Source organism: Ipomoea triloba, chromosome 5 (genome assembly GCF_003576645.1).
Source record: "Ipomoea triloba cultivar NCNSP0323 chromosome 5, ASM357664v1".
Taxonomy (NCBI): Eukaryota; Viridiplantae; Streptophyta; class Magnoliopsida; order Solanales; family Convolvulaceae; genus Ipomoea; species Ipomoea triloba.
Genome location: NC_044920.1, coordinates 29786498 through 29808311, shown reverse-complemented (window position 1 = coordinate 29808311; position 21814 = coordinate 29786498). Strand labels below are relative to the sequence as shown.

Sequence of the window (21814 nt, the reverse complement as noted above, 5' to 3'; positions counted from 1 at the left end):
CCAAATCAAAAAAAAAAAAAAAAAAAAAGGCCATATCAAACGTGGACGGCTGCGATTTTCTGAGAGATTCCGGAAGATCAACGGTCAGCACTGAAACGTCTGAAACAACAATCTCGTTCAAAAGCCGATTTGGACGGACACTACCATCAGAACTGTGTAGAAAAAATCTCAGATTGCATCTGTTGAATTTCATCCGCCTCGCTCGTTCAGTCTCTACCTTTACCAAAAAGAATCAAAGGTAATTAGCTCTTTTTAATGAAGTAATTATTCATTTTTTAATTCATTGCTGTTACTGCTTCATTGCTTGCGATCTGATGATGTTTAGGGCTTGATTCAGTTCTTCTCCGATTTCTATCGCGTTCATATGTTGTATCAGGAAAACGAAGCGTTTATTTCAGATTTTTAGTTTTCCTTCAGAGTTTTATGAATTTGACGATTGATTAAGTGAAATTTGATTTTGATCTAGTAGAGTTTTGTTACAAATGGCTGAAATGAAATCAGCTATGAGGAAGCCGATTTTCACTAAGGTTGATCAGATGCGACCGGGAACTAACGGCCACAACCTTGTCGTTAAGGTTGTTAGCTCGAAGATGGTGTTGCAGAAGGGCAGACCAGATGGGCCCCAAGTGCGTCAAATGCGGATTGCTGAATGTTTGGTGGGAGATGAATCAGGGACCATTCTATTTACTGCTAGGAATGAGCAAGGTACGCTTGCCGGCTCATCTTGATTATTTTGTTTGCATATTTGTTTAGATATTTCATTGCTAGGTGTTTCAACCTAAATTTTTGTTTGTTATTGCGTTTATCTTGTATTGAAACATTTTGATGTGATCTTCTTTGTTCAGCATGTGAGAACTGAGAATACTGTTACTGTTTCCATGGATGGAAATAACTGAATCACAGAAACATAGCATGGTCAAATTTACATGGGGAGAACAAAATGATTGTCTTTTGTCTGTTTTCTGAGGAATGTGTAGGCAAAAGGATAATGGTGCAAAGGTTTTTTGCTAGGAAATAGGAATAGTCTAAAGTTAAAAGTGCTCATGTGTTTTAAATTATAGATTCATACTTCGTGGTTAGATATATTTGAATTATTATATTGTTTACTGGATTCACATCACCTAACTATTCTTTTAACATAATTTTAGGTTTTCCAATGGTCTAGGGACAATAGTTTTCTACTCCTTTTGAATAAACATTAGTAGAATGCGAACTTTGTTCTGAAATCTGACTTTCTGCTTGTCATAAGAATGAAGAGTCTTTTATTTATACAATTATATTGGTTCTTGATTGATTGCCTGTGCTGTTGTCTGCAGCAACAGTGCTGTTATGGTAGTGTCTCAAATGGACTCCAAAAAATTGTCATCCTCGGTTAATCCATATTCCGTGTCTTTCAGTTTTTTCCTTATACTATGAAGGCATCTGAGCTAAGACTGACTTTTTCTGTGAATCCTTTTGATGCAGTGGATTTAATGAAGCCTGGGTCTACTTTAATCTTGCGGAATGCTAAAATTGACATGTTTAAGGGGTCAATGAGGCTTGCAGTGGACAAATGGGGTCGCATGGAAGAGGCAGAGCCAACCACCTTCACCGTCAAAGAAGATAACAACCTTTCACTCGTTGAATATGAGTTAGTCAACGTGGTGGAGGAATAATGAGCTCCGGGTCTGAATCCCTAGTGAGATTTTTGGGGCCAACTCAACTGAATCAGGCAAGATATGGATTTGTGGGTGAGAAGTGATGATTATGTTGTTTTTTTCTCCAGGTGCTCTTGTTTGTGTGATGCTAAGGATGTTTTGATTTAGGAAGACAAAATCTTGGATTAAATTCAGAATGAAAGAAGTTTCAATATACCTCTGTGGCTACTACTGCAGCTGGCTGGTCTCATCAAATTAGAACCCTCTGCACCACAGTCAGATGCAATAAATGGACTTTGCTCATATATGCCAAGGCATCAAATGCTCCCAGCTTTGAGATTATATTATATATATTATATAAATATATATATGGAAATAATGGAGTATAAAATGGATTGAGAGAGATACTGGCAATGTAGTTCCTTGGTGGTTTGAATAATATGTAATCTTTGCCATAAAAGTAATGGATGCTTTCTGCAATGTGTTTATGAAGATGTGTTTGAACTTTTTGTTCATTTTCCACCCTTCCCTATAAAATAGATTCTTAACATGATTCATTTAAGGGGAAATTATGCTTTTAGTTTCTTTATTATTGTGAAATATAGCCACATTATTCCCACAAATAAGGTGATTAAATTCAGTCTTTAATTTTCTCAAAAAGTTAGAACACCCACAATGTTCATTGAAAGTTATTATATGTACTTGCTCCTAGTTGTACAAACTTAAAAACTAATTTTGTTACTCGATCTAAATTAGAAAGGTAAATCTCAAAAATCATATAGCATTGGTTATAAATTTATTTCATAAAACATAAAGAAAGTAATATCTTAAATATAGAAATAAATCATCCCATTATTTTTTCCACAGATGAGTCATGAGTAAACGAGTCAGATGTCCCTCCATCTCGAACTTAGGGGGCCAACGAAGATCATGACCAAACACTTAGACGCGTTTTATTATTGAAAATTCTCAAAGTCTACTCCCTTAATTATAATGTAGCGAGTATGAATAAAACATTTTTATTATGTGGGCTAAGGAAAGTTATCTATTTTTTTTTTGAAAGTTATCTATTTAATTACATATAAATTTTTAGCCTAAGGAGTAAAAAATTAAGAAATTAAGAGCATATGTAATATTTTAGTCCGTATAATAAAAGTAGCATTGTACTAGATATTGTTGGTAGAAAGACATTTCAGTGAAGTAAAAGGCCTACTTTCCCGGGACTTGTCTTGGGCCGGGTCCATTAGTGTTCGGGTCAATTGGTGGTTTACTAGGGTTTTAGAACGCTTTAGGGGTTTTGGAGAAGCAGAGAGATTAAAAAAAATGGCGTGCATTTCAGCGAGAAGAGTTATTCAGAGATCCACTTCTTCTTTCAAGTCCGTTCTGACTGGCAACCAGCCAAGGACCATCTCCGGTGGCCCATCCGCTCTCGGCGGCATTCCCACCTCCCGTCGCTGCTCATCCTTCATCCGTAGGTTCGAATTCTTGTTATAGAAAGCTGATATTGGCAGCTCATTATGAATCTAATGTTGCGAAATGAATTGCATGATTTTATTGAGAATTTTTATTGGGAAATGGGTCGGTGTAGGCTGCCGGTGGAGCTAGGATGCGTCGAGTCATTGATGCCTTTGCACTCTAGGATCGCCTCTTCATTACTGAGGTCCAAATTGTCTTCAGAAGTTGGCAATTGGGGTTTTCTCTCTGAAGGTAACTAATATCAGTCCCTTCTTGTTATTTCTTGCTAATAAAAGCTCTGCGATTCAATCATTTATGATCCGGGATTCAAATTTTGACTGTTCAATTCCATGACCGTTCGAATGCTGCTGGATAGTTTCATATCTTTTGAGATGAGTTTGATTAGATTGAGCTAGCACCGCATTTTGTTGATGGTCTACTTGTTATTTCATATTTGTAAGAGTTAATTCCACCAGGTCCCTTGTCTTTGGTGTTAATTCTAAATTTCCAAATTTAGTTTCAGATCATTCTGGGTTGAAAAATATGGTTACTAAAAGTCGAAAAAACATTAGACAAAAATGCCCTGACTAAGAATAGGAAAAGTCATGAGAAGGGCTAAAAGTGCCCAAAAAATAATAGTTTGGGATGCTAAATGGCAAAAATGATAGTCTGGAACTAAATTTGGAATTGCGACCAAAGAAAGGGACCTCTTGTGGAATTAACTCTTACACCAAAGCAAGTCCTCTCGATAGTATTTGTTACATCACCCTCCTTTAGTATTCTGGAGCTGGCTACAGCTCAATTAAGTTACCACTTACCGTGAACTCTGGGGAAATGTTGGATGGCTTACTGTGATAGTGCCAATTTACTAGCTTCTATGTATGCGGATTCTCTATGACATGCTTATTCTGACCACTAATTTCTGATGACATTGCATACTTGTTATTTGATTGAGTACTGGATATTTCTGATGTAACATTGAAGTCAAGAATAGTCCCATAACTGCTGAGAAACTATAATGAAAAGGATGATTTTAGCTCTCGACAAAGCAACTATAATGAAAAAGATGATTCTAGGTCTCTACAAACCTTGCACATATAGAGTTGTAGTCTACCGGTGAAAAGAGAGACTATGCGAGAGTATTTGTAGTCTACTAGTGAAATGAGAGATTAGGAGAGTGTTTGTAGTCTACCGGTGAAATGAGAGATTATATGAGAATAGTTGTAGTATCTGAGTGAAGAAAGTTGACTAGTTGAGATGACATGATTGAATTTACATGCTGCAGGATACTCTGTGATTAGGACATATTTGTGGCTATCCATAGTTGGAGAACATGTCTTATAGTGCATGCTTTTGCTTCTTGCTATATAACATGGGTTGTAATTCTGGTTCATTTATCGATTGCAGGGTTTGCTACAACTCTATAACATGGCCTCCGAAGTTTCTATCACATGAGAGCACTTGAAGCACCAACTGTTGAAATCTGATCTTTTGGTCCGTTATCTCAAAGAATAATTTATTGTAACTCAAGGAATCATACTTGCATTCTGTGTTAAATTTGAAGACATACCTAATCTCTGTTACAAGAGTTTGATGGGCTCACTGTCTTTTCATTCTCACGATTTTTATCTTGTAGTAGCCGGTTTAAATTGATCAGGTTTTTCTTTACTTTTTCTTGTATTGAAGATGGAATTTGTTGAGATTACCAAAATTTTTGTTCTTAATACACTTGCAGTTGTACTGAATCCCTTTATGAACTGCATTCTCAGCACCTAGTTTCATTTGCAGTAACAGTGTTTTTGCTGATCAAAACTTGGCAATTGTAAACACTATCAAACTTGAATGCAAATGTGAACAAAAATAACTCTTAGTCTCAAAAAAGTATCACACACAAACATTTTATTCTGCAGAAACTTTTATTTCTCAGATACAGTCCCTACCTTTTTCTTGTACATGGTGGGGGACTGATATAAATTCATAAACTCGATAACAAACTAACCAGCAATCTTATAGCTAGGGTTAACAAGATTGTCCAGTCCAGATACTACTTGCATTGATTCTATAACATCTCCAACCTTGAGATCTGCTAGATAATCCTCGTTTTCTGTTACGTATCCAAACACTGCATAGCGACCATCCAATATATTGGCATTACTAGGAGTAAGCTCGCTTTCTTTCAATAGCCAAAATACCTGACTTGAAGCAGAGTTGTTTTCGAACTCCTGTCGTTATCAAAACCAAATGATTTGGCTATCAGAAAACAAATCCACGTTAATAATTGTATAGTGATAGTGTAGACAACTCACGTCTCTAGCCATGGCCATTGTTCCAAAAGCGTTGAATGGAAGCCTTGTTTGGGCCTTGTATAGGCCGAGCTCCTGTTAAAGCACATTAAATCAAAATTTTCTTAGTAAATGATTATTTTTCCAGTCTTTCGTTTTGCAGGGTTGGGGTGGGCACAATTAAAACATGTGCTCCATCTCAACTAAAAGCCTAAGCTGATAGTTGGGTTGTATATTTATGTTTATATATTATATATATGCTCAACAGGCACTACTTACTTCCAAGGTGGCGCCATAGAAAGGTACTTTCTCGCCATTTACCATAATTTCTAGAGGTATAGTACGGGTTTTCTCTGTGCTGGGGTCGATAAATCCTTCTGCAGGACCTTGAGGATCACCGGTTTGTACAACAAAGCCATCCGCTACATATAATCCAAAACAACTATCAAGATGATATCGAGGAATGGTTATGTATGAAAGACCAGAGTTTCCATTCCATATCATCGCCAAAATCGAGTATAAAGCATGAGCGTCGATTATTTTACCTCTTTGAATCTCCATTCCATCATAGAAATGCCTTTCTACCAAATCGACAAAATTACCAGCAGTAACTGGAGCATTATAGCCATCCAAAACAATGCGGAAAGTGCACTCGTCCACGTTGGGATTGTCCTTAACCTTGACCTTCATCTCAACCGTTGCTCTCCCCTTAAGTAAAGGCATATTCCGATATTCCTCGGGAACTTCATATGGGAAGCCATCTACCATATCCTCTTCAACACTGCAGAAATCCAATGCCCCAGGAAGATCTCAGCTGCAGTCAATGACAAGGATTTAAATGAGAATAGCAGATTTTAGGAAGTTTTTTTTTATGTTTTTTGTCTAGGGTTCCTCGTTCTTTATGGCTTTTGCTTTACACCACACATACAAACTTCTCATTCTCTCGAACAGATTTAACTTCCACATGACTTAATTCTCTTGACATTTCATTTGGCATCCCAGGTTCCTTCTAAACATCAGCACTCAAAATTATTTTCCCGAGCAGAGTTATCAGAACTGGGGTCGATAACAAGGCCACCTCTAAGACCTATGGAATTGGCACGCTCAAGGCAGATAACAAGGTGCTAGCTATTTCAAAAGTGAGTGATAAACCGCAATTTTCAAAGAATAATACAAGGACCATACACCAACGAGTGTGAAAAGCGTGAACAGACCTATTTCCACCCTTACCTTCCAACATAGTTAAGCAACTCCTTCTGTTTAGGTGCCACTGCATCTCGGTTCCTATCCTCAACAATCTGTTGAAGCTCATCCAACCCAGCTTCCAGCTTGTTGAGCAATTCAGTCCCGTGCTCAACTTTCGACTTTGCCAATCCAGAAACAATCAAAGTCCTTCCCTGCTTGAGGGCCCGGGACGCCTGCCTAACATTCTACAGTGCATGACAGACAACAGACAATTCTAATCACCATACTCACACAATGCCTCTAACACTACATGTAAAAATGCTAAATGGAAGGAGAAACCCAGCCAAGTTGATCATGTTATTTGACTTGGTAACCATTAGGTTGCAAGTTCGACTACAAGAGCAGCCTATTAGCCATCTTGATTTGAGCTAGCAAATTATGGGCATGGTTGCAAAAATCAGTCTAGGCGCTCCTAGACCGTGGCGATTTTCCTCCTAGGCGCTAGTGACTGGCCACCTAGACACCCGCCTAGCGCCTAATTCGGCCAACTCGGCCGCCTAGTGCCTAATTCGGCTGAGTTAACTTGTCCATTTCGATCGAGTTAACCGAGTTAATCCGGTCAGCTCGGTCTTACTAATTGTTTTCATTATATATATATATATATATATATATATATATATATATATATATAATATGACATATATACACCCAAATAGGTGCACTTTTTTTTTAGTTAGCCGCATAGGCACCGGCGTAAGCAGTCTAGATTATGGGGCTTCGGGTTTCATCATCACTCAAAAAAAAGGTTAAATGGAGCTATGAATCAAGCAAATCCTTACTCTTTCAACAGAATCAAGAGCCCTGACGCCAGCAACCTTGAGACTTTCTGTAATATCTTCAAGAGGCTTCTGAACTTCCCTAATAGCCTTATTGTCTATGGGCAATGCGTATCTCAACAAGGCCCCCGGATCCTTAATTGGCGGCCCGGAAATCAAAACCGATACGTCTGGCAACGCCGGAGACCTCGCATTGCCATCACCTCCCCATCCCAATGCAGGCATTCCAGATATCAACCAACCAGCTAATGCAATTGAAATCGCACTTTTCTTCAACCAAAACATCCCATCTTTCTGTACACACATTAACAAGATTCTTCATCAGAGCTCAATTCGCAAGCATAGCCACAAATCCATCATTCAAAACTTGGAAAAACTCAAAACATTTGGCAGAATCGATGAAATAGAAGCTAAAGAAAAAAAAAACATGCCTGTTTCTGATCTGGGAGCCGAAACGGAGGTGGGGATTGAGAAGAGCAGAGCGGAGCGAGGCGGCGAGGAGAGAATTGAGTGCCGAAAGTAGGAGCAAAGCTAATAATGCCATTGATCAGTGACTTGCGTTTGAGGGGATTGAATGTAGAAGAAGTAACAAGTAGATGAGAGTGGGAAGAAATTGAAGAAGCTGCCATCGAATTGGGACTTCCGAACATAAGATTTAACGCCAAATCCCCCCTTGTCGTTTAACAGTAGAAGAAGAAAGGAGAAAGATAGAAATGGGATAAGGATTGGGGATAGGATAGAAAGACATATTGGGTCAACCTCGCAATGACTCCTCATAATAAACACCATACAATTCTTTGGTTGTGACTGAAGCACAAAGAGTTAATACTGTCTATGGAAACTTTTACAAGGTCATTGGCAAAATATAACTAACAAGATTCGAGCTCACCACTTCAAGCATAACAATGAAATTATTCTCATTGTGATTTTTACTCACTAATAACCACAATTTTACTCACTAATAACCACAATTTTATTGAGTCAAAATATAGAAAGATTTGTCTTCAAAAGTCTTTTAATTATTTATTTTTTCATTAAAAAATGCATAATTACTCTTCAAATATATGTTTCATCCTGAAGTCTCAAATTACTTTTAATACAAGCACAACATCGCTCTACATTATGATAATTAATTATCTAATTAATGAGTTAAACTAATTTTATATATAAAAAAAGGACAATAAAACGAAATAGTACTATGAATCTTGATCACACATCCTAGATTAGTAGAAAGTAATAATTTCAACTCAATAAGTAGCCGCCAAGAGTTAAAGCTACTTAATTATAATGCAATCATTTTTCTGTGTAATAATTTGCTTTGTAATGTTTTGAAAATGGAAGTTATTAATTAATCACGACCTGTTATTAAAAAAAGTAGAATTCTCTGACAAATTTGACCAAAAAGACTAATGAAGCTAGCTAGCTAGTTCACTAGAGAAATCGAACTAATTAAGCTAAAAAGACTAGAGGAGAGCTGAGGAGGTACGTGGTTTATCTACAAACTAAAAACCCTGAAATAATGTCAAAACTAAACATCTAAAGACGACCTAAATCCCACTGCGCCGCTCCGCTCTAAAACTGCATCCTCAGATCAAATATAATTAAACCACACTCTGGATCTCCAGCTCAGATGACGGCTTGGTATCTGATGGCTTTGGACCGTTGCGGTAAATGACCTTGAGGATAATCTGGACTAAAGACAATAATGCCCCAACACCATTGCTCACCTGGATATATATATATAAGGCATTTAATTAATTTGTTAATGACTAATTAGTACTGCAAAAACCAATAACCATACGGAGAATAGAAAATAGTTTAAGGTTAAAGTAACTTACGAAGATGAAGATGTCAAATCTAATGCAAGCATAGGCTGCCCAGATGATTCCATTACTAAAGCCAGAAGCGATGAGCCAACCCGGCAAGTACTCGGCGCTCTTGGTCTTGATCACTGTCCTCTGCAAGTAGACAGTTTAAATTGTTGAGCATATATATAATATATAAACATAAATATGTAATAGTTAAGATGGACCGCATGCTTTAATTAAAGTTAGTTTTTGATTCGTCTGTAATTGAACTGAAAATAAAGGTAAATTCATACCATGATGGAGAGAGGCGAGCCATACAAAATGATGCCGAAGACAACACACAGTGAACCCACAATTTTGGTTCTCTTCTCGATGGTGTGGGCGCCAATGAGGGTGCCAGCAACTATCCCAGCAAGAGCAATAAGTTCTACTACGAGCAAACCCGCCATTTTCCCCTGGAAACACAACAGCATATCAGTACGCATATATAATAAGATACACCCTTGAATTAGCTTACAATCAACACAATTAACATGATGAGATGGGGGTGTTACATACCCGGGTTTTTCCATTATTGTAGTAGAAAAACACGACCAGATAGGACAGCTCCAAGCAAATACCCAGACTGTTAATGGTCATGACGAGAACGCTGTGTGGATGGACGAATGGCATGGCATAGAACACCCACATGAAGCAGTTCATCAGCGCTGCATGGTACGGCCATGGATGGAATCCCTCCACCGATTTGTTCTTGATGATTCTATAAACAGTTGGTCTGCAAAACAAACACAAATTAGCAACGTGAAAATTAAACACAGTAAACCTAAACCTAACATATATGATATTCTATATGCATTCATCATCTATAGAACAAGGAGGGAGAGAGATTACGCTGGTGAGATGAACAGAGCGCCGGAGGTGACGTTTCCTGTGCACAGATGAAACAAGAGATCCGAGTTTCAGAAGCCGAGTAAATTAAAACTTTGTCAGCAAAAGCTAATGTATATATAGTATAAAAGATAGATACAGAAATAGAACTGAAGATCTTAAAAATCTGTAATGAAATTCTTCGATCCTCGAACTTAGCTTCAATCTAAAAACAATCCTGGTAACTGATGAACACTACAACTAACATCCCCAGGCGAGTCAAAATTTTCAACACTGTCACTCAATTTCAGTCAAAATAAGATCAAACATGGAGAAACTAGCTCATCAACCAAAATACTAGATCACAACAGCGTTCAAATCGGCCGGCTACCAAACTCGATCTCAGTCATTAATTTCGAACTCAAAAACAAGCTATATATCACATGCATCAAATTAATCGATAGATGTATATACGAATAAGAGATCGATCGAGTATATACCAATAATGCCGAGGATAGTGCGGATGAGGAGCAATTTCTGATCCATTGCAGGCGTGAGGAGAGAGAATAATTAAGCCGGAAATTAATCAATCCACGGATCAATGGAGATGAGAATTGCAGGAAATCAATGGAGTTTCCAGGTGTGATGATGAGAGTGGAAAGTGGAGATAAGATTATATATACTACTCTCACCGCGATTATCTAGGAGTTCGTTCCGTATTCAACCATACTGTCTGCTTAACTAATTTCAGCAGGAGACTCATTCTCTCGCTTCAACGCGCCTCAGGAATTCGCTAAATATTTACGCCTGATTGCCCCTCCTGCTTTCTTGCAACCGCCTTTTCCCAGTGGCGTTTTAGACCAACGTATTGTATACGGATAAGGATATGGATATCTTGCATGCATGCAAACGCACGCAATTCTCTAACCTAAAGACGGCTGGGCTGGCTTGCCAACTGGACCAAGTCAAGTCGAAATTGCACATTAGATAAACTTCATTCTTGTGTAATAGTCTAAATTTATGATTTTAAGTACAAAAATCATATTTTATCCATTTTTGAACTAACAAGGGATTTAATTCATATCATTAAACAAAACATTACAAAGAAAAGGGGAGTAAAAGAGAACTACTCCCTGCATTCGGACCTAAATTTTTTATCCACTTAGTCACTCATTTCGAGACACTATTCTAATTTTTTACTCAATGCTTTAGTTACATGCTCTGGTTTAGAGTTAATTCCTATTTTGGTCCAACAATTGTTCTCTAACTGTTAATGTAGTTTACAGTTTTCAATTTCAACCAATTTGCATTGTTTAACAGTTAATTCCTATTTTGGTCCAACAATTGATTTTTGAATTGTTTAAAATTTCGTCAATTAAATCCTTATAGGGACCCAAATGGTGATTTTCACATTTTAAAATTGTCAAATTGGTCTCTGAAATGGTTTAATTGACGAAATTTTAACTAATTCGAGAATCAAATTGATTGAAATTGAAAACTATAAACTACACTGACAATTAGGATACAATTCAGGGACCAAAATGTTATTTCAATTCCCTTCTAATGAAAATATATATGCCGACAAGTCATAATTTTTGTTAATTTTTAATTTCTTGCATCAATAAAATCACATCCCAGAGTTATAATTTTACTCGAAATCTATGTATCATTGTATTTCTACGCCAGAGTTTTACTAGAAGTCTATGTATTATTTTTAATGGCAGAATTTTACTTGTACTCGAACTATATATATATATCATTATCCATATCAAATTTTACTCAAGTCTATGTATTATTTTCCATTTTAAAAACCTTTATCCTCCATTTGATAAAAACACATCTCGATAAGGTAATCAAAATAATATTTCATGAGCAGTCCCACTTCACAAAAAGATAGACAAAAATGAAGCAACACTGATGAGGATGAGGTTGTGCTTTCACTTTTAATTTGGATAGGGATATGATTGTTTTTATTATTTTATAATATTTTTAGCTGTGCGTGGGGCTTCCACAGGATATTTAGCATACTACCTGCCCATCAACATATCAAACTTTTTTTGTGTATTGGATGATGAGAAATAAAAAGTAAAGTTATGAGATTTAAATTCATGTTTTTTATTTGAAAACAAGTGTTTTATTATTGCATTATATATCTTATCATTATATATATATATATATATATATATATATATATATATATATATATATATATATATTGATTTGTTTATTTATTTATTTATTTATTTATATATGTATGTATATATGTATATATATTGCTTGTGAATGATCTAAATAAATATATAATTATATAAAGATGTTTAACAAGTGCCATTAGCATAGTTGGTTTCAATAGTGTTAAATTAATTGAAAGGTTTATCAACAACATTTTTAGTTAAAAAAAAATCAACAACATTTTTAAATATTATTAATACATACAATACCCCAAAACTACACAAAACAAATTTGGGGGTTGGGGTGCGGTTGGAGGTTGGACAATAGTTATTGTGTGGACCGTGGACCACGATCTAAGAACGACGTCATTTCGCGTATTTGTTTTCACGCGACCGACTGCAACATACTTTTTTATAACTCATAATGTACATTGTTCTAACTCATAAAGTACATTATTTTATCACAAAAGTTTCATCACATAATTGCATATTATTCTAACACAAAGTATATTATTATGACAAAAAAAATACATTGTTTTAACTCATAATGTACATTACTCATAAAATTCATCAACGACATCATTTTAGACTGCGGTCCACACAATAATTTGTCGCAAGTGGGGGTACGGATTGAAAGTTCTCCAACCCACCAGTCTAAAATACGAGTTAAACAAGCTCAACCCGACAGATTAGACCCGTTTAATAGCTCTAGCTATAGACAACTTAAACTGAATCTGAATTTTACTTTTAGAGCATCTTCAGATAATCTGACACATGGAAAAGAATGGAAGGTTAATCGATAGATAGATACATGCATGTATGCAAAAGTTGATTGTTCCTTGTCGCCATGTGTTGCTATGCTAAGCTAATATAATAAACCCATCCCCACTATCTTAGGGATTTCATGTGGTGATCACTCATTGTGGGTTGCGAAAGAGATGCCTCTTGCGCAGTCCACTTCAATTCAATTCCCTCCATTTATCCATTCAGCAAAAGCACTCTTATTATTCATTACTTGGTCAATGCTTATTCATATCCTCTTCTATCTCATCTTATATTTCAAATTCGAATAATATAATGTAATCAAACACATCTAATCTCATCTCTTTGGTAGCAATTGATTCGAATTATATGTTGTCAGCCTAGTTCCTTGTTCGTTTCGATTTGTAATAGATCATGTTACTTTTAGTTGAGCTTGATGCATGCATGTATGTTCATGGCGTGTATATATATATATATATATATATATATATATATATATATATATATATATTCAATAAACATATAATTATCTTATATGTATGTTCGGTTTCATGCATGAACCAATAGAAGCATATTGAGCAACAGTAAAAACTCTTGTCATCGCTACTCTAATGTCTTTAGTCATAGACCTGGGTGAGTTCATGATATATATAGTCCAACAAAATTAAAAAATATCTTCAGTTATAGACCTAAAGGCGAGTTCATGATATATATAGTCTGCCAAAACTAAAAATTTTAAAGTAAAAAAAAAAAAAAAGAAAAAAAAAAAAGAAGAAAAAGACACGCTCGCGATCATCAATATTTGGCTAAAGTGGACATTCTAGGATGGTCATGTTTTGATGTGATGTGATTATCTCCCACTTTCTATGTTGTACGTGGTCATCCAGACGAACCATGTGGTCGTCCGTTCCTTTACCCATTTAGATTTTATATATACGAACATTCATCCATGCAGCCATGCTTATTCTTGGGTTTTATATTCCTAAATCTAATTAAGTTCCTAACCCATAATGACAAATTAGTTTGAAAGTTCAAGTCATATAATACTTCAAAAAGTATGTAATTGATTCACGATAATAGATTTTATTAATTTAAAAATTAAATGTAAGTCCAAGAATTAACCACAATTTAGCTGAATTCTATCATGCCCTATTCAGAATAGCTCCGTCAAAGTTGTAGATAAGATGCATATATATAATAGTACTACTTACTTTGTTAGAATGTAATATCAGTAACTAATTTCTTAACCTACTGAAATACAAATGGCTCGAATTCACGACCTCACATTTAGAAAAGTCAGTCACTAGACCACAAGATCATTGACAATTTCAGATAGTTTTTATGTATCACTCCTCATTTGAACTTTCTCTCTCTAAAAAATAATTGATCCGAGCCGGTTCTTCTTTTTCTTCCTTTCTCTTGGCCATCTCCATAATGATTGATATTCAACTCCTATAAAAAGTCCAAACATCAACACATAAACATGTATATTTAAAAGGGGTGCATTGATCCACGATTCCATGCATACCTTTTTTCTAGCTAATATGCTAATAATTACAGTTGCACATGCACAAATTGGTTGAGTCGAGGATTTATACAGCGAAATACATCGATTTTTTATTTTTATTTTTATTTTTTGGTTTTGTTTGTTGTCGGGACAGATTACACTCAAGAGTGTTGCAATAATTAAATATGTGATTGAAAATTATGTTTCATTCATTCGGTTATTCTTTTTGGGATGAGATTTATAGTTGAAACTTGAAAGTATGTGTGTGTATGTGTTGTAATAGAAAAAAAAATGTGGAAGCATTTGAGGTGGGCATTTCCTGCCCACCACATGAAAGAAAGGTAGATTGATTCCGTGGGCCCAGAATACGTACGTGCTTCCCTGGTAAGCACTATGGAGAGTTGAGAATATTAAGGCTCGAATGCAACAACCACCGACGGCAAAATTAACTGTGCCTCCGTTCAACACAACGGCTATATGTATAGTAAAATAGAGTAATTGAAAAATTAGAGTATATATACATAGAGGCTCAGGAAAAAATTAAGAACTAATCGCAGTCATTTAGGTGTTTAGATTCAACGGATTAGATGTAATTTTAAAAAAACGCGATGACATTCTCGTAAATAATACGAATTTAGGTGTAAATAACATGTGTTAGAAGTGCACGTAACTGATGTAAATGAGATTCAAATTACAAATTAAATGAGATTTGACCATAACCCAAACCTTAGAATTGAACTAATTAAAAATCCATAACTCTAGCTAATAAGGTGTTTGTTGACCTTAGGTCAATTATTCAATTTTATCAAGAAAAATACTTTTTAGAATGCGCTTGGTACTTTTAGTTGGTCAAGTAGCAGCCATACTTCCTCTTAGTATTATATTTTAGTGTTATTTGCATTTATTGATATGTTAATTAGTGAAATGATATAAAATACATTAAAAGAAAGCCATATTTTGTCTTGTAAATATTAAATATTAACTTAAAAAACATCTAGAGTTTGAACAATTTATGATTATTTCACTCAAAATAATGTTATTTTGAGTAAAATAACTCATTATAAACAAAAAAGAGCAATAGTTAATCGACAGACTAAGCGGCCTAGTCGATGCCTAGGAAGCGTAGACAATTAGTGCCTATACAGTCTAGACAGTTTAGTCGACAACCTAAATCACTGATTAAAGTGATATGTTAGATGATTGGCCAGTACCTAACGCCTAGGCAAAATTTTTGCAACACTCGTAAAACATAACACATCAGAAAAGTTTCACTAAACAAAATAAGTTGAAACATATTTTCCAATATATCATGATAGGTTATTCAGTTAATGGAAAGGGGAAAAAAAGGAAAATAACGAAAGAGAAAGGGCCTCTCTGCAAAGATTCGAACTGTTAAGTCACAGCCAAGTTGGATGTAACGGCCCGACAATCTTCCGACCGCAGACGATTGCTACTGTTTACGGGTCCACCTCTCTCTCTCCTAATCTCCCACATTTTGCGCATTTCACGATGTATCCAACGGCTAAGATCTAACTGCCCAATCATGCATACGCCCCCGGCGCAAGTTAGCGAAGGCCCATGTTCAATTCATCATGCAAGATTGGAATTACCATACCCTCCTCGTTTCCATCGGGAGTGGCAGGGGTAGTTCCGTAATTTTACCTTATACACACCACTATAAAATTCCCTCTCTTCACCCCCATCAACTTTAGCTGCCGAATGCAATCACACTCAGCATATTAAAAATAAAAAATAAAAAAATTTTAAAGAGTTTTAAATTTCCGTCGTACCCTCGCCGGAATATTAACCGCCGGTCACGGATCAGCAGCGGTGAAACGGCAAAATCTCCTAATTTTCTGCTGATTTTTCCCCGGAAAAATCAGTGATCGCCGCCGTCGGAGAAACACGCCGGAGCTGGGAAAGGTGGTTGGCATGATGGGGTTCTGCATCTGCCCGTTGGAATCTCCGGCAAGGTTGCTGTGGAGTACCAGTTTCTTCCGCCACAAGCTGATGCTCTTCTAAAACGCCGTCGTGTTAACTCTCTGTTACGTAAGCCCGAAAGAAAGCCCAGCTAACGCTTGAGCTTTTCTTTCACCGCTGTTTTTGTTGGAAATCGTATATACAGTACACTTAATACAGTCTAATTGATCGCCGGATTTTCAAGAAAATCTTCGACGAAAAAAATGGAATCCGGGCGTATTTTCTTCGACCCTGCATGCCACGCCAACATGTTGTTCCTTGGGCATGCCGATCCTATTTTCCGAGGTAAAAAAAACACCCTTCTTTTCCACTTTCCAATGCAAATTTGCAGCCAAATATACTTATTTGCTCCCAAAAGGTTGAATTCCCAACGAAGGGCCGATAAAACATCTAAAACGATATAAATCATGGTGATTTAATTGAATCAGAGATTAAACATGTCCACAAGGAGTCCTCACTTTGAGAGGCTGGTCCAATACTATCTATAGTAAGACTCAATCCTGATATTTCTCCCAAACTTCATCCCTGTGAGTTCTGGCCAAAATATACCTTATTTTTCTATATGAATCATGGCGGTTTTGAATAGTAAAAGATCAGATGATCAGATCTATATGAGGCGGATCGGAAATAAATTTTGACTGAATTTAGTGTGATGGTTAAAAAACTGATCTTTTAAAACTAGATTGCGTTTAATTAAGGATTAGTTGACTGAGAAGAATCAAATTCAATTCATGCTGTTTTCTTGGTGGGTAACAATGGATTAATGTTGTGGTGGTTTAGGAGGAAGGTCAGTGGTGAAGCTTGAGGAAACCTCAAAGAGGAGTAGACCCTTCTTCACCTCTCCAGAAGACCTCTTTGACGAGGAATATTACGACGAGCAGTCGCCGGAGAAGAAGCGCCGCCTCTCTCCGGAGCAGGTCTGATCTGATGGAATTTTGTGATGATCATAATTATGCCTCATCTCATCTGATCTGATATGATTCCTTTAAGATAAGCTTGGCATATTCATATATCTGGCGGCATCAAATTCCTTATCTTGATTATGAAATTCAGGGAATTTTTCTTAGAAAAGTTAGACAGATAGATATATAGATGTTAAATATATATAATCATCATGGCAAATTGGCAATATAAACTAACAAAATTAAAGTTTGTTGTTTGATTCCATTTGATTTGATTCGTGGGTGCCCATATTTAATAACTACTACTCCAGTTGTTAATTGATTGGTTGTTAATTAAGGTGCACTTGCTTGAGAAGAGCTTTGAGGAGGAGAACAAGCTGGAGCCAGAACGCAAGTCCCAGCTTGCCCACAAGCTTGGGCTGCAACCCCGGCAGGTGGCTGTTTGGTTCCAGAACCGCCGTGCTCGGTGGAAGACCAAACAGCTTGAAAGAGACTACGATCAACTCAAGTCCTCATATGAATCCCTTCTCTCTGACTATGACTCCATTCTCAAAGAGAAGGAGAAGCTCAAATCCGAGGTAATAATAAATGGTTTCTTTTTCTGATCCCTCAGCTTAACTTTACCGTTACATTAGCAGTTCGCTTACTAGCTGTTCTAAACTACTGGGTTGTCTTTAGTGTTATGTTAGCAGTTCGCTTACTAACTGTTCCAAATTACTGGGCTGTAAGTAGCAGTTCTTTTATCAATTGTTCCAAACTGCTGGGTTGTCTTTAGTGTTACATTAGTAGTTCACTTACTAACTGTTCCAAACTACTAGGTTGTCTTTCCTTTTATATTAGCAGTTCACTTACTAACTGTTCCAAACTACTGGGTTGTCTTTACTGTTACATTAGGAGTTCCCTTACTAACTGTTCCAAATTAGTTACTGGATTGTCTTTAGTGTTACATTAGCAGTTCGCTTACTAACTGTTCCAAACTACTGGGTTTTGGGATTTTCTTTCGAATTCTGCATTTAATTGTCAACTTGCTGATTTAGGTTATTTAAAACACCATATGGATCCCTATCTATAATTTGATTGGATATTTTTGGAGACTGCAAATTTAATTTGCTTGGCTTTAAGATCCGGCGACCTGTCATATTTTAATGGATAGAACATGAGCATATTCATGTACTCCAGTATATTTTAATGTTGACCTAGCTTGTTGATCACCTAACATGGAAGATTCCTTCTTAGCTACAAAATATGTGTGTTGCACACAGCTCTAAACCCCACCTTAACTAGAAAACAAAACAATAATAAGTATGTTTTCAAACACTTGAAGCATATACCTTAGACCTTAAATTAGTACACATCTTTGAACATGAGAAGCCCTAGCTGACAAAGGACTATAGACAGGTAAATCAGCTTAGGCTGTTTATAGCTGGTCGGTTCAAACCAATAAGGCTGATAGGCCTCTTTGACTTGAGACTATGTTGAGTAGCACTTTGATATTGATGTGCCATTTGATTGTTATTGAAGCTGGCTTCCTTGAATGAGAAGTTGGAAGCCAAAGAGGTGGTGAGCCATAAGGCGGCCTCGGGTTATCCAGTGGTGGTTCCGGGGGATGCTGCAGCGGCTGTGGGAGCGAACGTGAAGGTGGAGGACCGGCTGAGCAGTGGCAGCGCGGGGAGTGCCGTGGTGGATCAGGACAGCCCTCAGCTCGTGGATAGCGGGGACTCGTATTTCCACAATCAGGATCATCATCACCACCACAACTACCATGAATGCGGGGAGGGGCTGCAGGCTCTGCAATCGGAAGAGGATGATGGCAGCGACGATGGACAGAACAACTACTTCTCCGCCATGTTTGTGGCAGCAGAGCAGCCCCAGCATGATGATGATGATGATGGAGAGCCACTGGGATGGTTCTGGTCTTAGGCTATTTAGTTTTTTGTTTTTGGTTTTGGTTTTAGTTCACTATGTTCAATAATGGTGGTGTTGGATGTTTCCTCTATGTCATGTGTGCAGTATCACAAGAACCTCCATGGAAGCTCTGATCTATTGCATGTATGGTTATAATATATTACTAGCATATATATATATATGAATAAAATAAATAATAATGATACTTCCCCAAACAACTCAACTAGCTCATTAATTTCTTTTTTTTTTTTTTTAAATTAATAGTTTTGCTTCAGTATGTTTTACGACTTTGAGGTAGCCGGTCGGCAGACCAACACTATCATAAATACTGTGAGAATAATTTTATTGCTCGAAAGTTGTCCTCAACTCCCTTACAATGTGCCCCTCCAAGGTATACATAGGGAGTCAACCTCAAGAAGGAAAGGAAATAGTTAGAGCATCTTTATCAATGGAATTTTTTTGTGATTTTTGAAAAGTTTTTGTAAGTGTGATTAAGAAAGAAAAAATGTGAGGGAGGAAACAAATTTTTTTAAAAATAAAAATAAAAATAAAAACTTTAAGTTGTCAGGCGCGCCTGAGCACAATCATTCAAAGATTTTTGGTCCGAGCTACCCTATTGGGTTATGAATACTCCTAGTGATTCATTAGTTCTCGTTTTTATAGTACAGGATAGGCAGAATAACAACTCATATGTTAGTTAGGCAATCTATTTCTATGTTTAATTGCTCGGAGTGATTTATGAATGAAAGGTGGGGTCAGAAACAGCAGTGTGTCTGAGCTCGTGAAACTTCTAAGCGCACCTTATGCACATTGTCTAATCACATTCCACTTGCAATCAAGATAGTGCGTGTCGGACTGTCGGCCGTGGGCTCTACTTCAATTGGAACAACTGTTTTTGTGTTATGTTCATCACTAACTCATTCAAACGCATAAAGGAGAATCCACATATGATGGATATATCATATAAGCCAAGACGCCAAGTAAAAAGCTCTTGTTAATCACATTCCCCTTTTTCTTTGATTTACCATAAAGTTAGTAATACATATATTAAACGTGTTTTTACATGAAGTCCACTTATTCTAGTCCATCATAAAAAAAAATATATATATATATATATATATATATATATATATATAACTTAAACCAAGAAAATTAATAAACAATCTTCATAGAGACTTGAACCTAAAATCATGGTTGCACTAAGCACTAGGCCGTAGTCGAGGGGTAAAGGAGCGCCTAGATGACCTAGGCAGGCGCCTATACTGCTAACTTAAAAAAAAAACAGTGCACATGTGTGGGTGTATATCTGTCATAATTATATATATATATATATATATATATATATATATATATATATAATGAAAAAATTAACAAGGCCGAACCGACTAGATTAACTCGGTTAACTCAGCCGAGCTAGGCGTTTAGGCGTTAGGCGGTCGAGTCGACGGAATTAAACGCTAGACAAGCGCTTAAGAAGAAAATCGTCACAGTTTAGGAACGCCTAAAACTTAGACAAGTTCTTAGACCGAATTTTGCAACAGTGCCTGAAACAATGTAATTATTGAGTCAGATAGCATATCAACCCCGTTGGTATTGTTTCATAATTTTGGCATATTGCCATTAAATCATCAATGACACGAAACTGCAGGTCGTTTGTCCAAATGGTATGCCATGACGTCACATGGAGAAATATTATTTTCTAATTGCTACTGCCTTGTACTAGTCAAATATATCATGCATGACAGAGGAGATAGGCACAAGTTCTTGTTAACATGGTTAAAAAATCTTGGCAAAATGCATACATCGATGCACTCTGATTTGGGTCGGGGTATGGAGCTTGAGATTTAATCTTTAGAGATGAAAAGTATACAAATTCTAAACGAAACACTAAAAGTGCAGTAATTGTAATTTTTAAAGAAATATGTATGATTATTTGATACGGCAATTTGTTCTCTATAGTCCAAACTTTGATCCTTAAAACGATGACAGAGATATCATCACATTACATAATAATTGAAACTTGAAACTTGAAAACTACTTAGTCATATATTTACACTACAAAAATTTGTGTATTCCTCCATGAAATAGAAGAACACACTTTATAATAATGCATTTCTGGAAATGAATGGAAGCTTGTGGAATGGGCTCTTGAAGTCCACCGACACTTCTCAGAAAAAAAGTCCACTAACACGTTTTATGTTTTGCATACAAGCCCAGCACAATTGGGCTGAACAATCCCACATTTTGTAAGAGAAGCAAGTAGATATTACTAATATCAAAACCATACTATATTTAAATTCAAGTGTTAGGTGGGATGGTCGATTTTTGTATTTTCTATTTTTTCCTCTACTCCCATAAATTCTATTTTTGTATTACTAATATAAAAACCATACTATATTTAAATTCAAGTGTTTTTTTTTTTACCGCTCTCCTCTCAATATTTTACTATCATAAATATCATACTATCTTCTTTTTTTTTTTTTTTTTTTTTTTTTTTTTATTCCCTTTTTTTTTTTT

At 36.3% G+C, this 21814-nt stretch overlaps 5 protein-coding genes across 7 annotated transcripts; 3 read left to right on the top strand and 2 right to left on the bottom strand.

Annotated features, from left to right (window-relative positions):
• Positions 1 to 118: 118 nt before the first annotated feature.
• On the top strand, positions 119 to 2152 carry LOC116018908 (uncharacterized protein At4g28440-like). 3 transcript variants are annotated; one of them, XM_031258946.1, is made up of 4 exons: positions 135 to 238; positions 470 to 705; positions 1465 to 1678; positions 1766 to 2152. In XM_031258946.1, exons 2-3 carry the CDS (start codon positions 483 to 485, stop codon positions 1653 to 1655), a joined length of 414 nt encoding a protein of 137 aa, XP_031114806.1. In that variant the 5' UTR covers positions 135 to 238; positions 470 to 482; the 3' UTR covers positions 1656 to 1678; positions 1766 to 2152. The 3 variants fall into 3 exon arrangements, with proteins under 3 accessions (XP_031114807.1, XP_031114806.1, XP_031114805.1); XM_031258947.1 differs by having other exon boundaries at positions 119 to 238; positions 467 to 705; positions 1465 to 2152; XM_031258945.1 differs by having other exon boundaries at positions 1465 to 2152.
• Positions 2153 to 2922: 770 nt separating this feature from the next.
• LOC116020780 lies at positions 2923 to 4837 on the top strand. The gene is made up of 3 exons (XM_031261305.1): positions 2923 to 3112; positions 3226 to 3344; positions 4500 to 4837. The coding sequence occupies exons 1-3, from the start codon at positions 2961 to 2963 to the stop codon at positions 4517 to 4519; spliced, it is 291 nt and encodes a 96-aa protein (XP_031117165.1). The 5' UTR covers positions 2923 to 2960; the 3' UTR covers positions 4520 to 4837.
• Positions 4838 to 4941: 104 nt separating this feature from the next.
• Positions 4942 to 8125, bottom strand: LOC116020779 (peptidyl-prolyl cis-trans isomerase CYP38, chloroplastic-like). Its single transcript, XM_031261304.1, has 7 exons — positions 7827 to 8125; positions 7399 to 7689; positions 6605 to 6804; positions 5920 to 6155; positions 5654 to 5796; positions 5399 to 5470; positions 4942 to 5314 (listed from the first exon to the last, which is right to left on the bottom strand). The coding sequence occupies exons 1-7, from the start codon at positions 8043 to 8045 to the stop codon at positions 5087 to 5089; spliced, it is 1389 nt and encodes a 462-aa protein (XP_031117164.1). The 5' UTR covers positions 8046 to 8125; the 3' UTR covers positions 4942 to 5086.
• A 741-nt stretch (positions 8126 to 8866) lies between these two features.
• On the bottom strand, positions 8867 to 10699 carry LOC116019032 (bidirectional sugar transporter SWEET7b-like). Its single transcript, XM_031259096.1, has 6 exons — positions 10571 to 10699; positions 10095 to 10131; positions 9762 to 9978; positions 9497 to 9658; positions 9234 to 9353; positions 8867 to 9122 (listed from the first exon to the last, which is right to left on the bottom strand). Exons 1-6 carry the CDS (start codon positions 10614 to 10616, stop codon positions 8997 to 8999), a joined length of 708 nt encoding a protein of 235 aa, XP_031114956.1. The 5' UTR covers positions 10617 to 10699; the 3' UTR covers positions 8867 to 8996.
• Positions 10700 to 16233: 5534 nt separating this feature from the next.
• On the top strand, positions 16234 to 19515 carry LOC116020004 (homeobox-leucine zipper protein HAT5). The gene is made up of 4 exons (XM_031260430.1): positions 16234 to 16775; positions 17271 to 17407; positions 17731 to 17970; positions 18914 to 19515. Exons 1-4 carry the CDS (start codon positions 16694 to 16696, stop codon positions 19310 to 19312), a joined length of 858 nt encoding a protein of 285 aa, XP_031116290.1. The 5' UTR covers positions 16234 to 16693; the 3' UTR covers positions 19313 to 19515.
• Positions 19516 to 21814: the final 2299 nt, after the last annotated feature.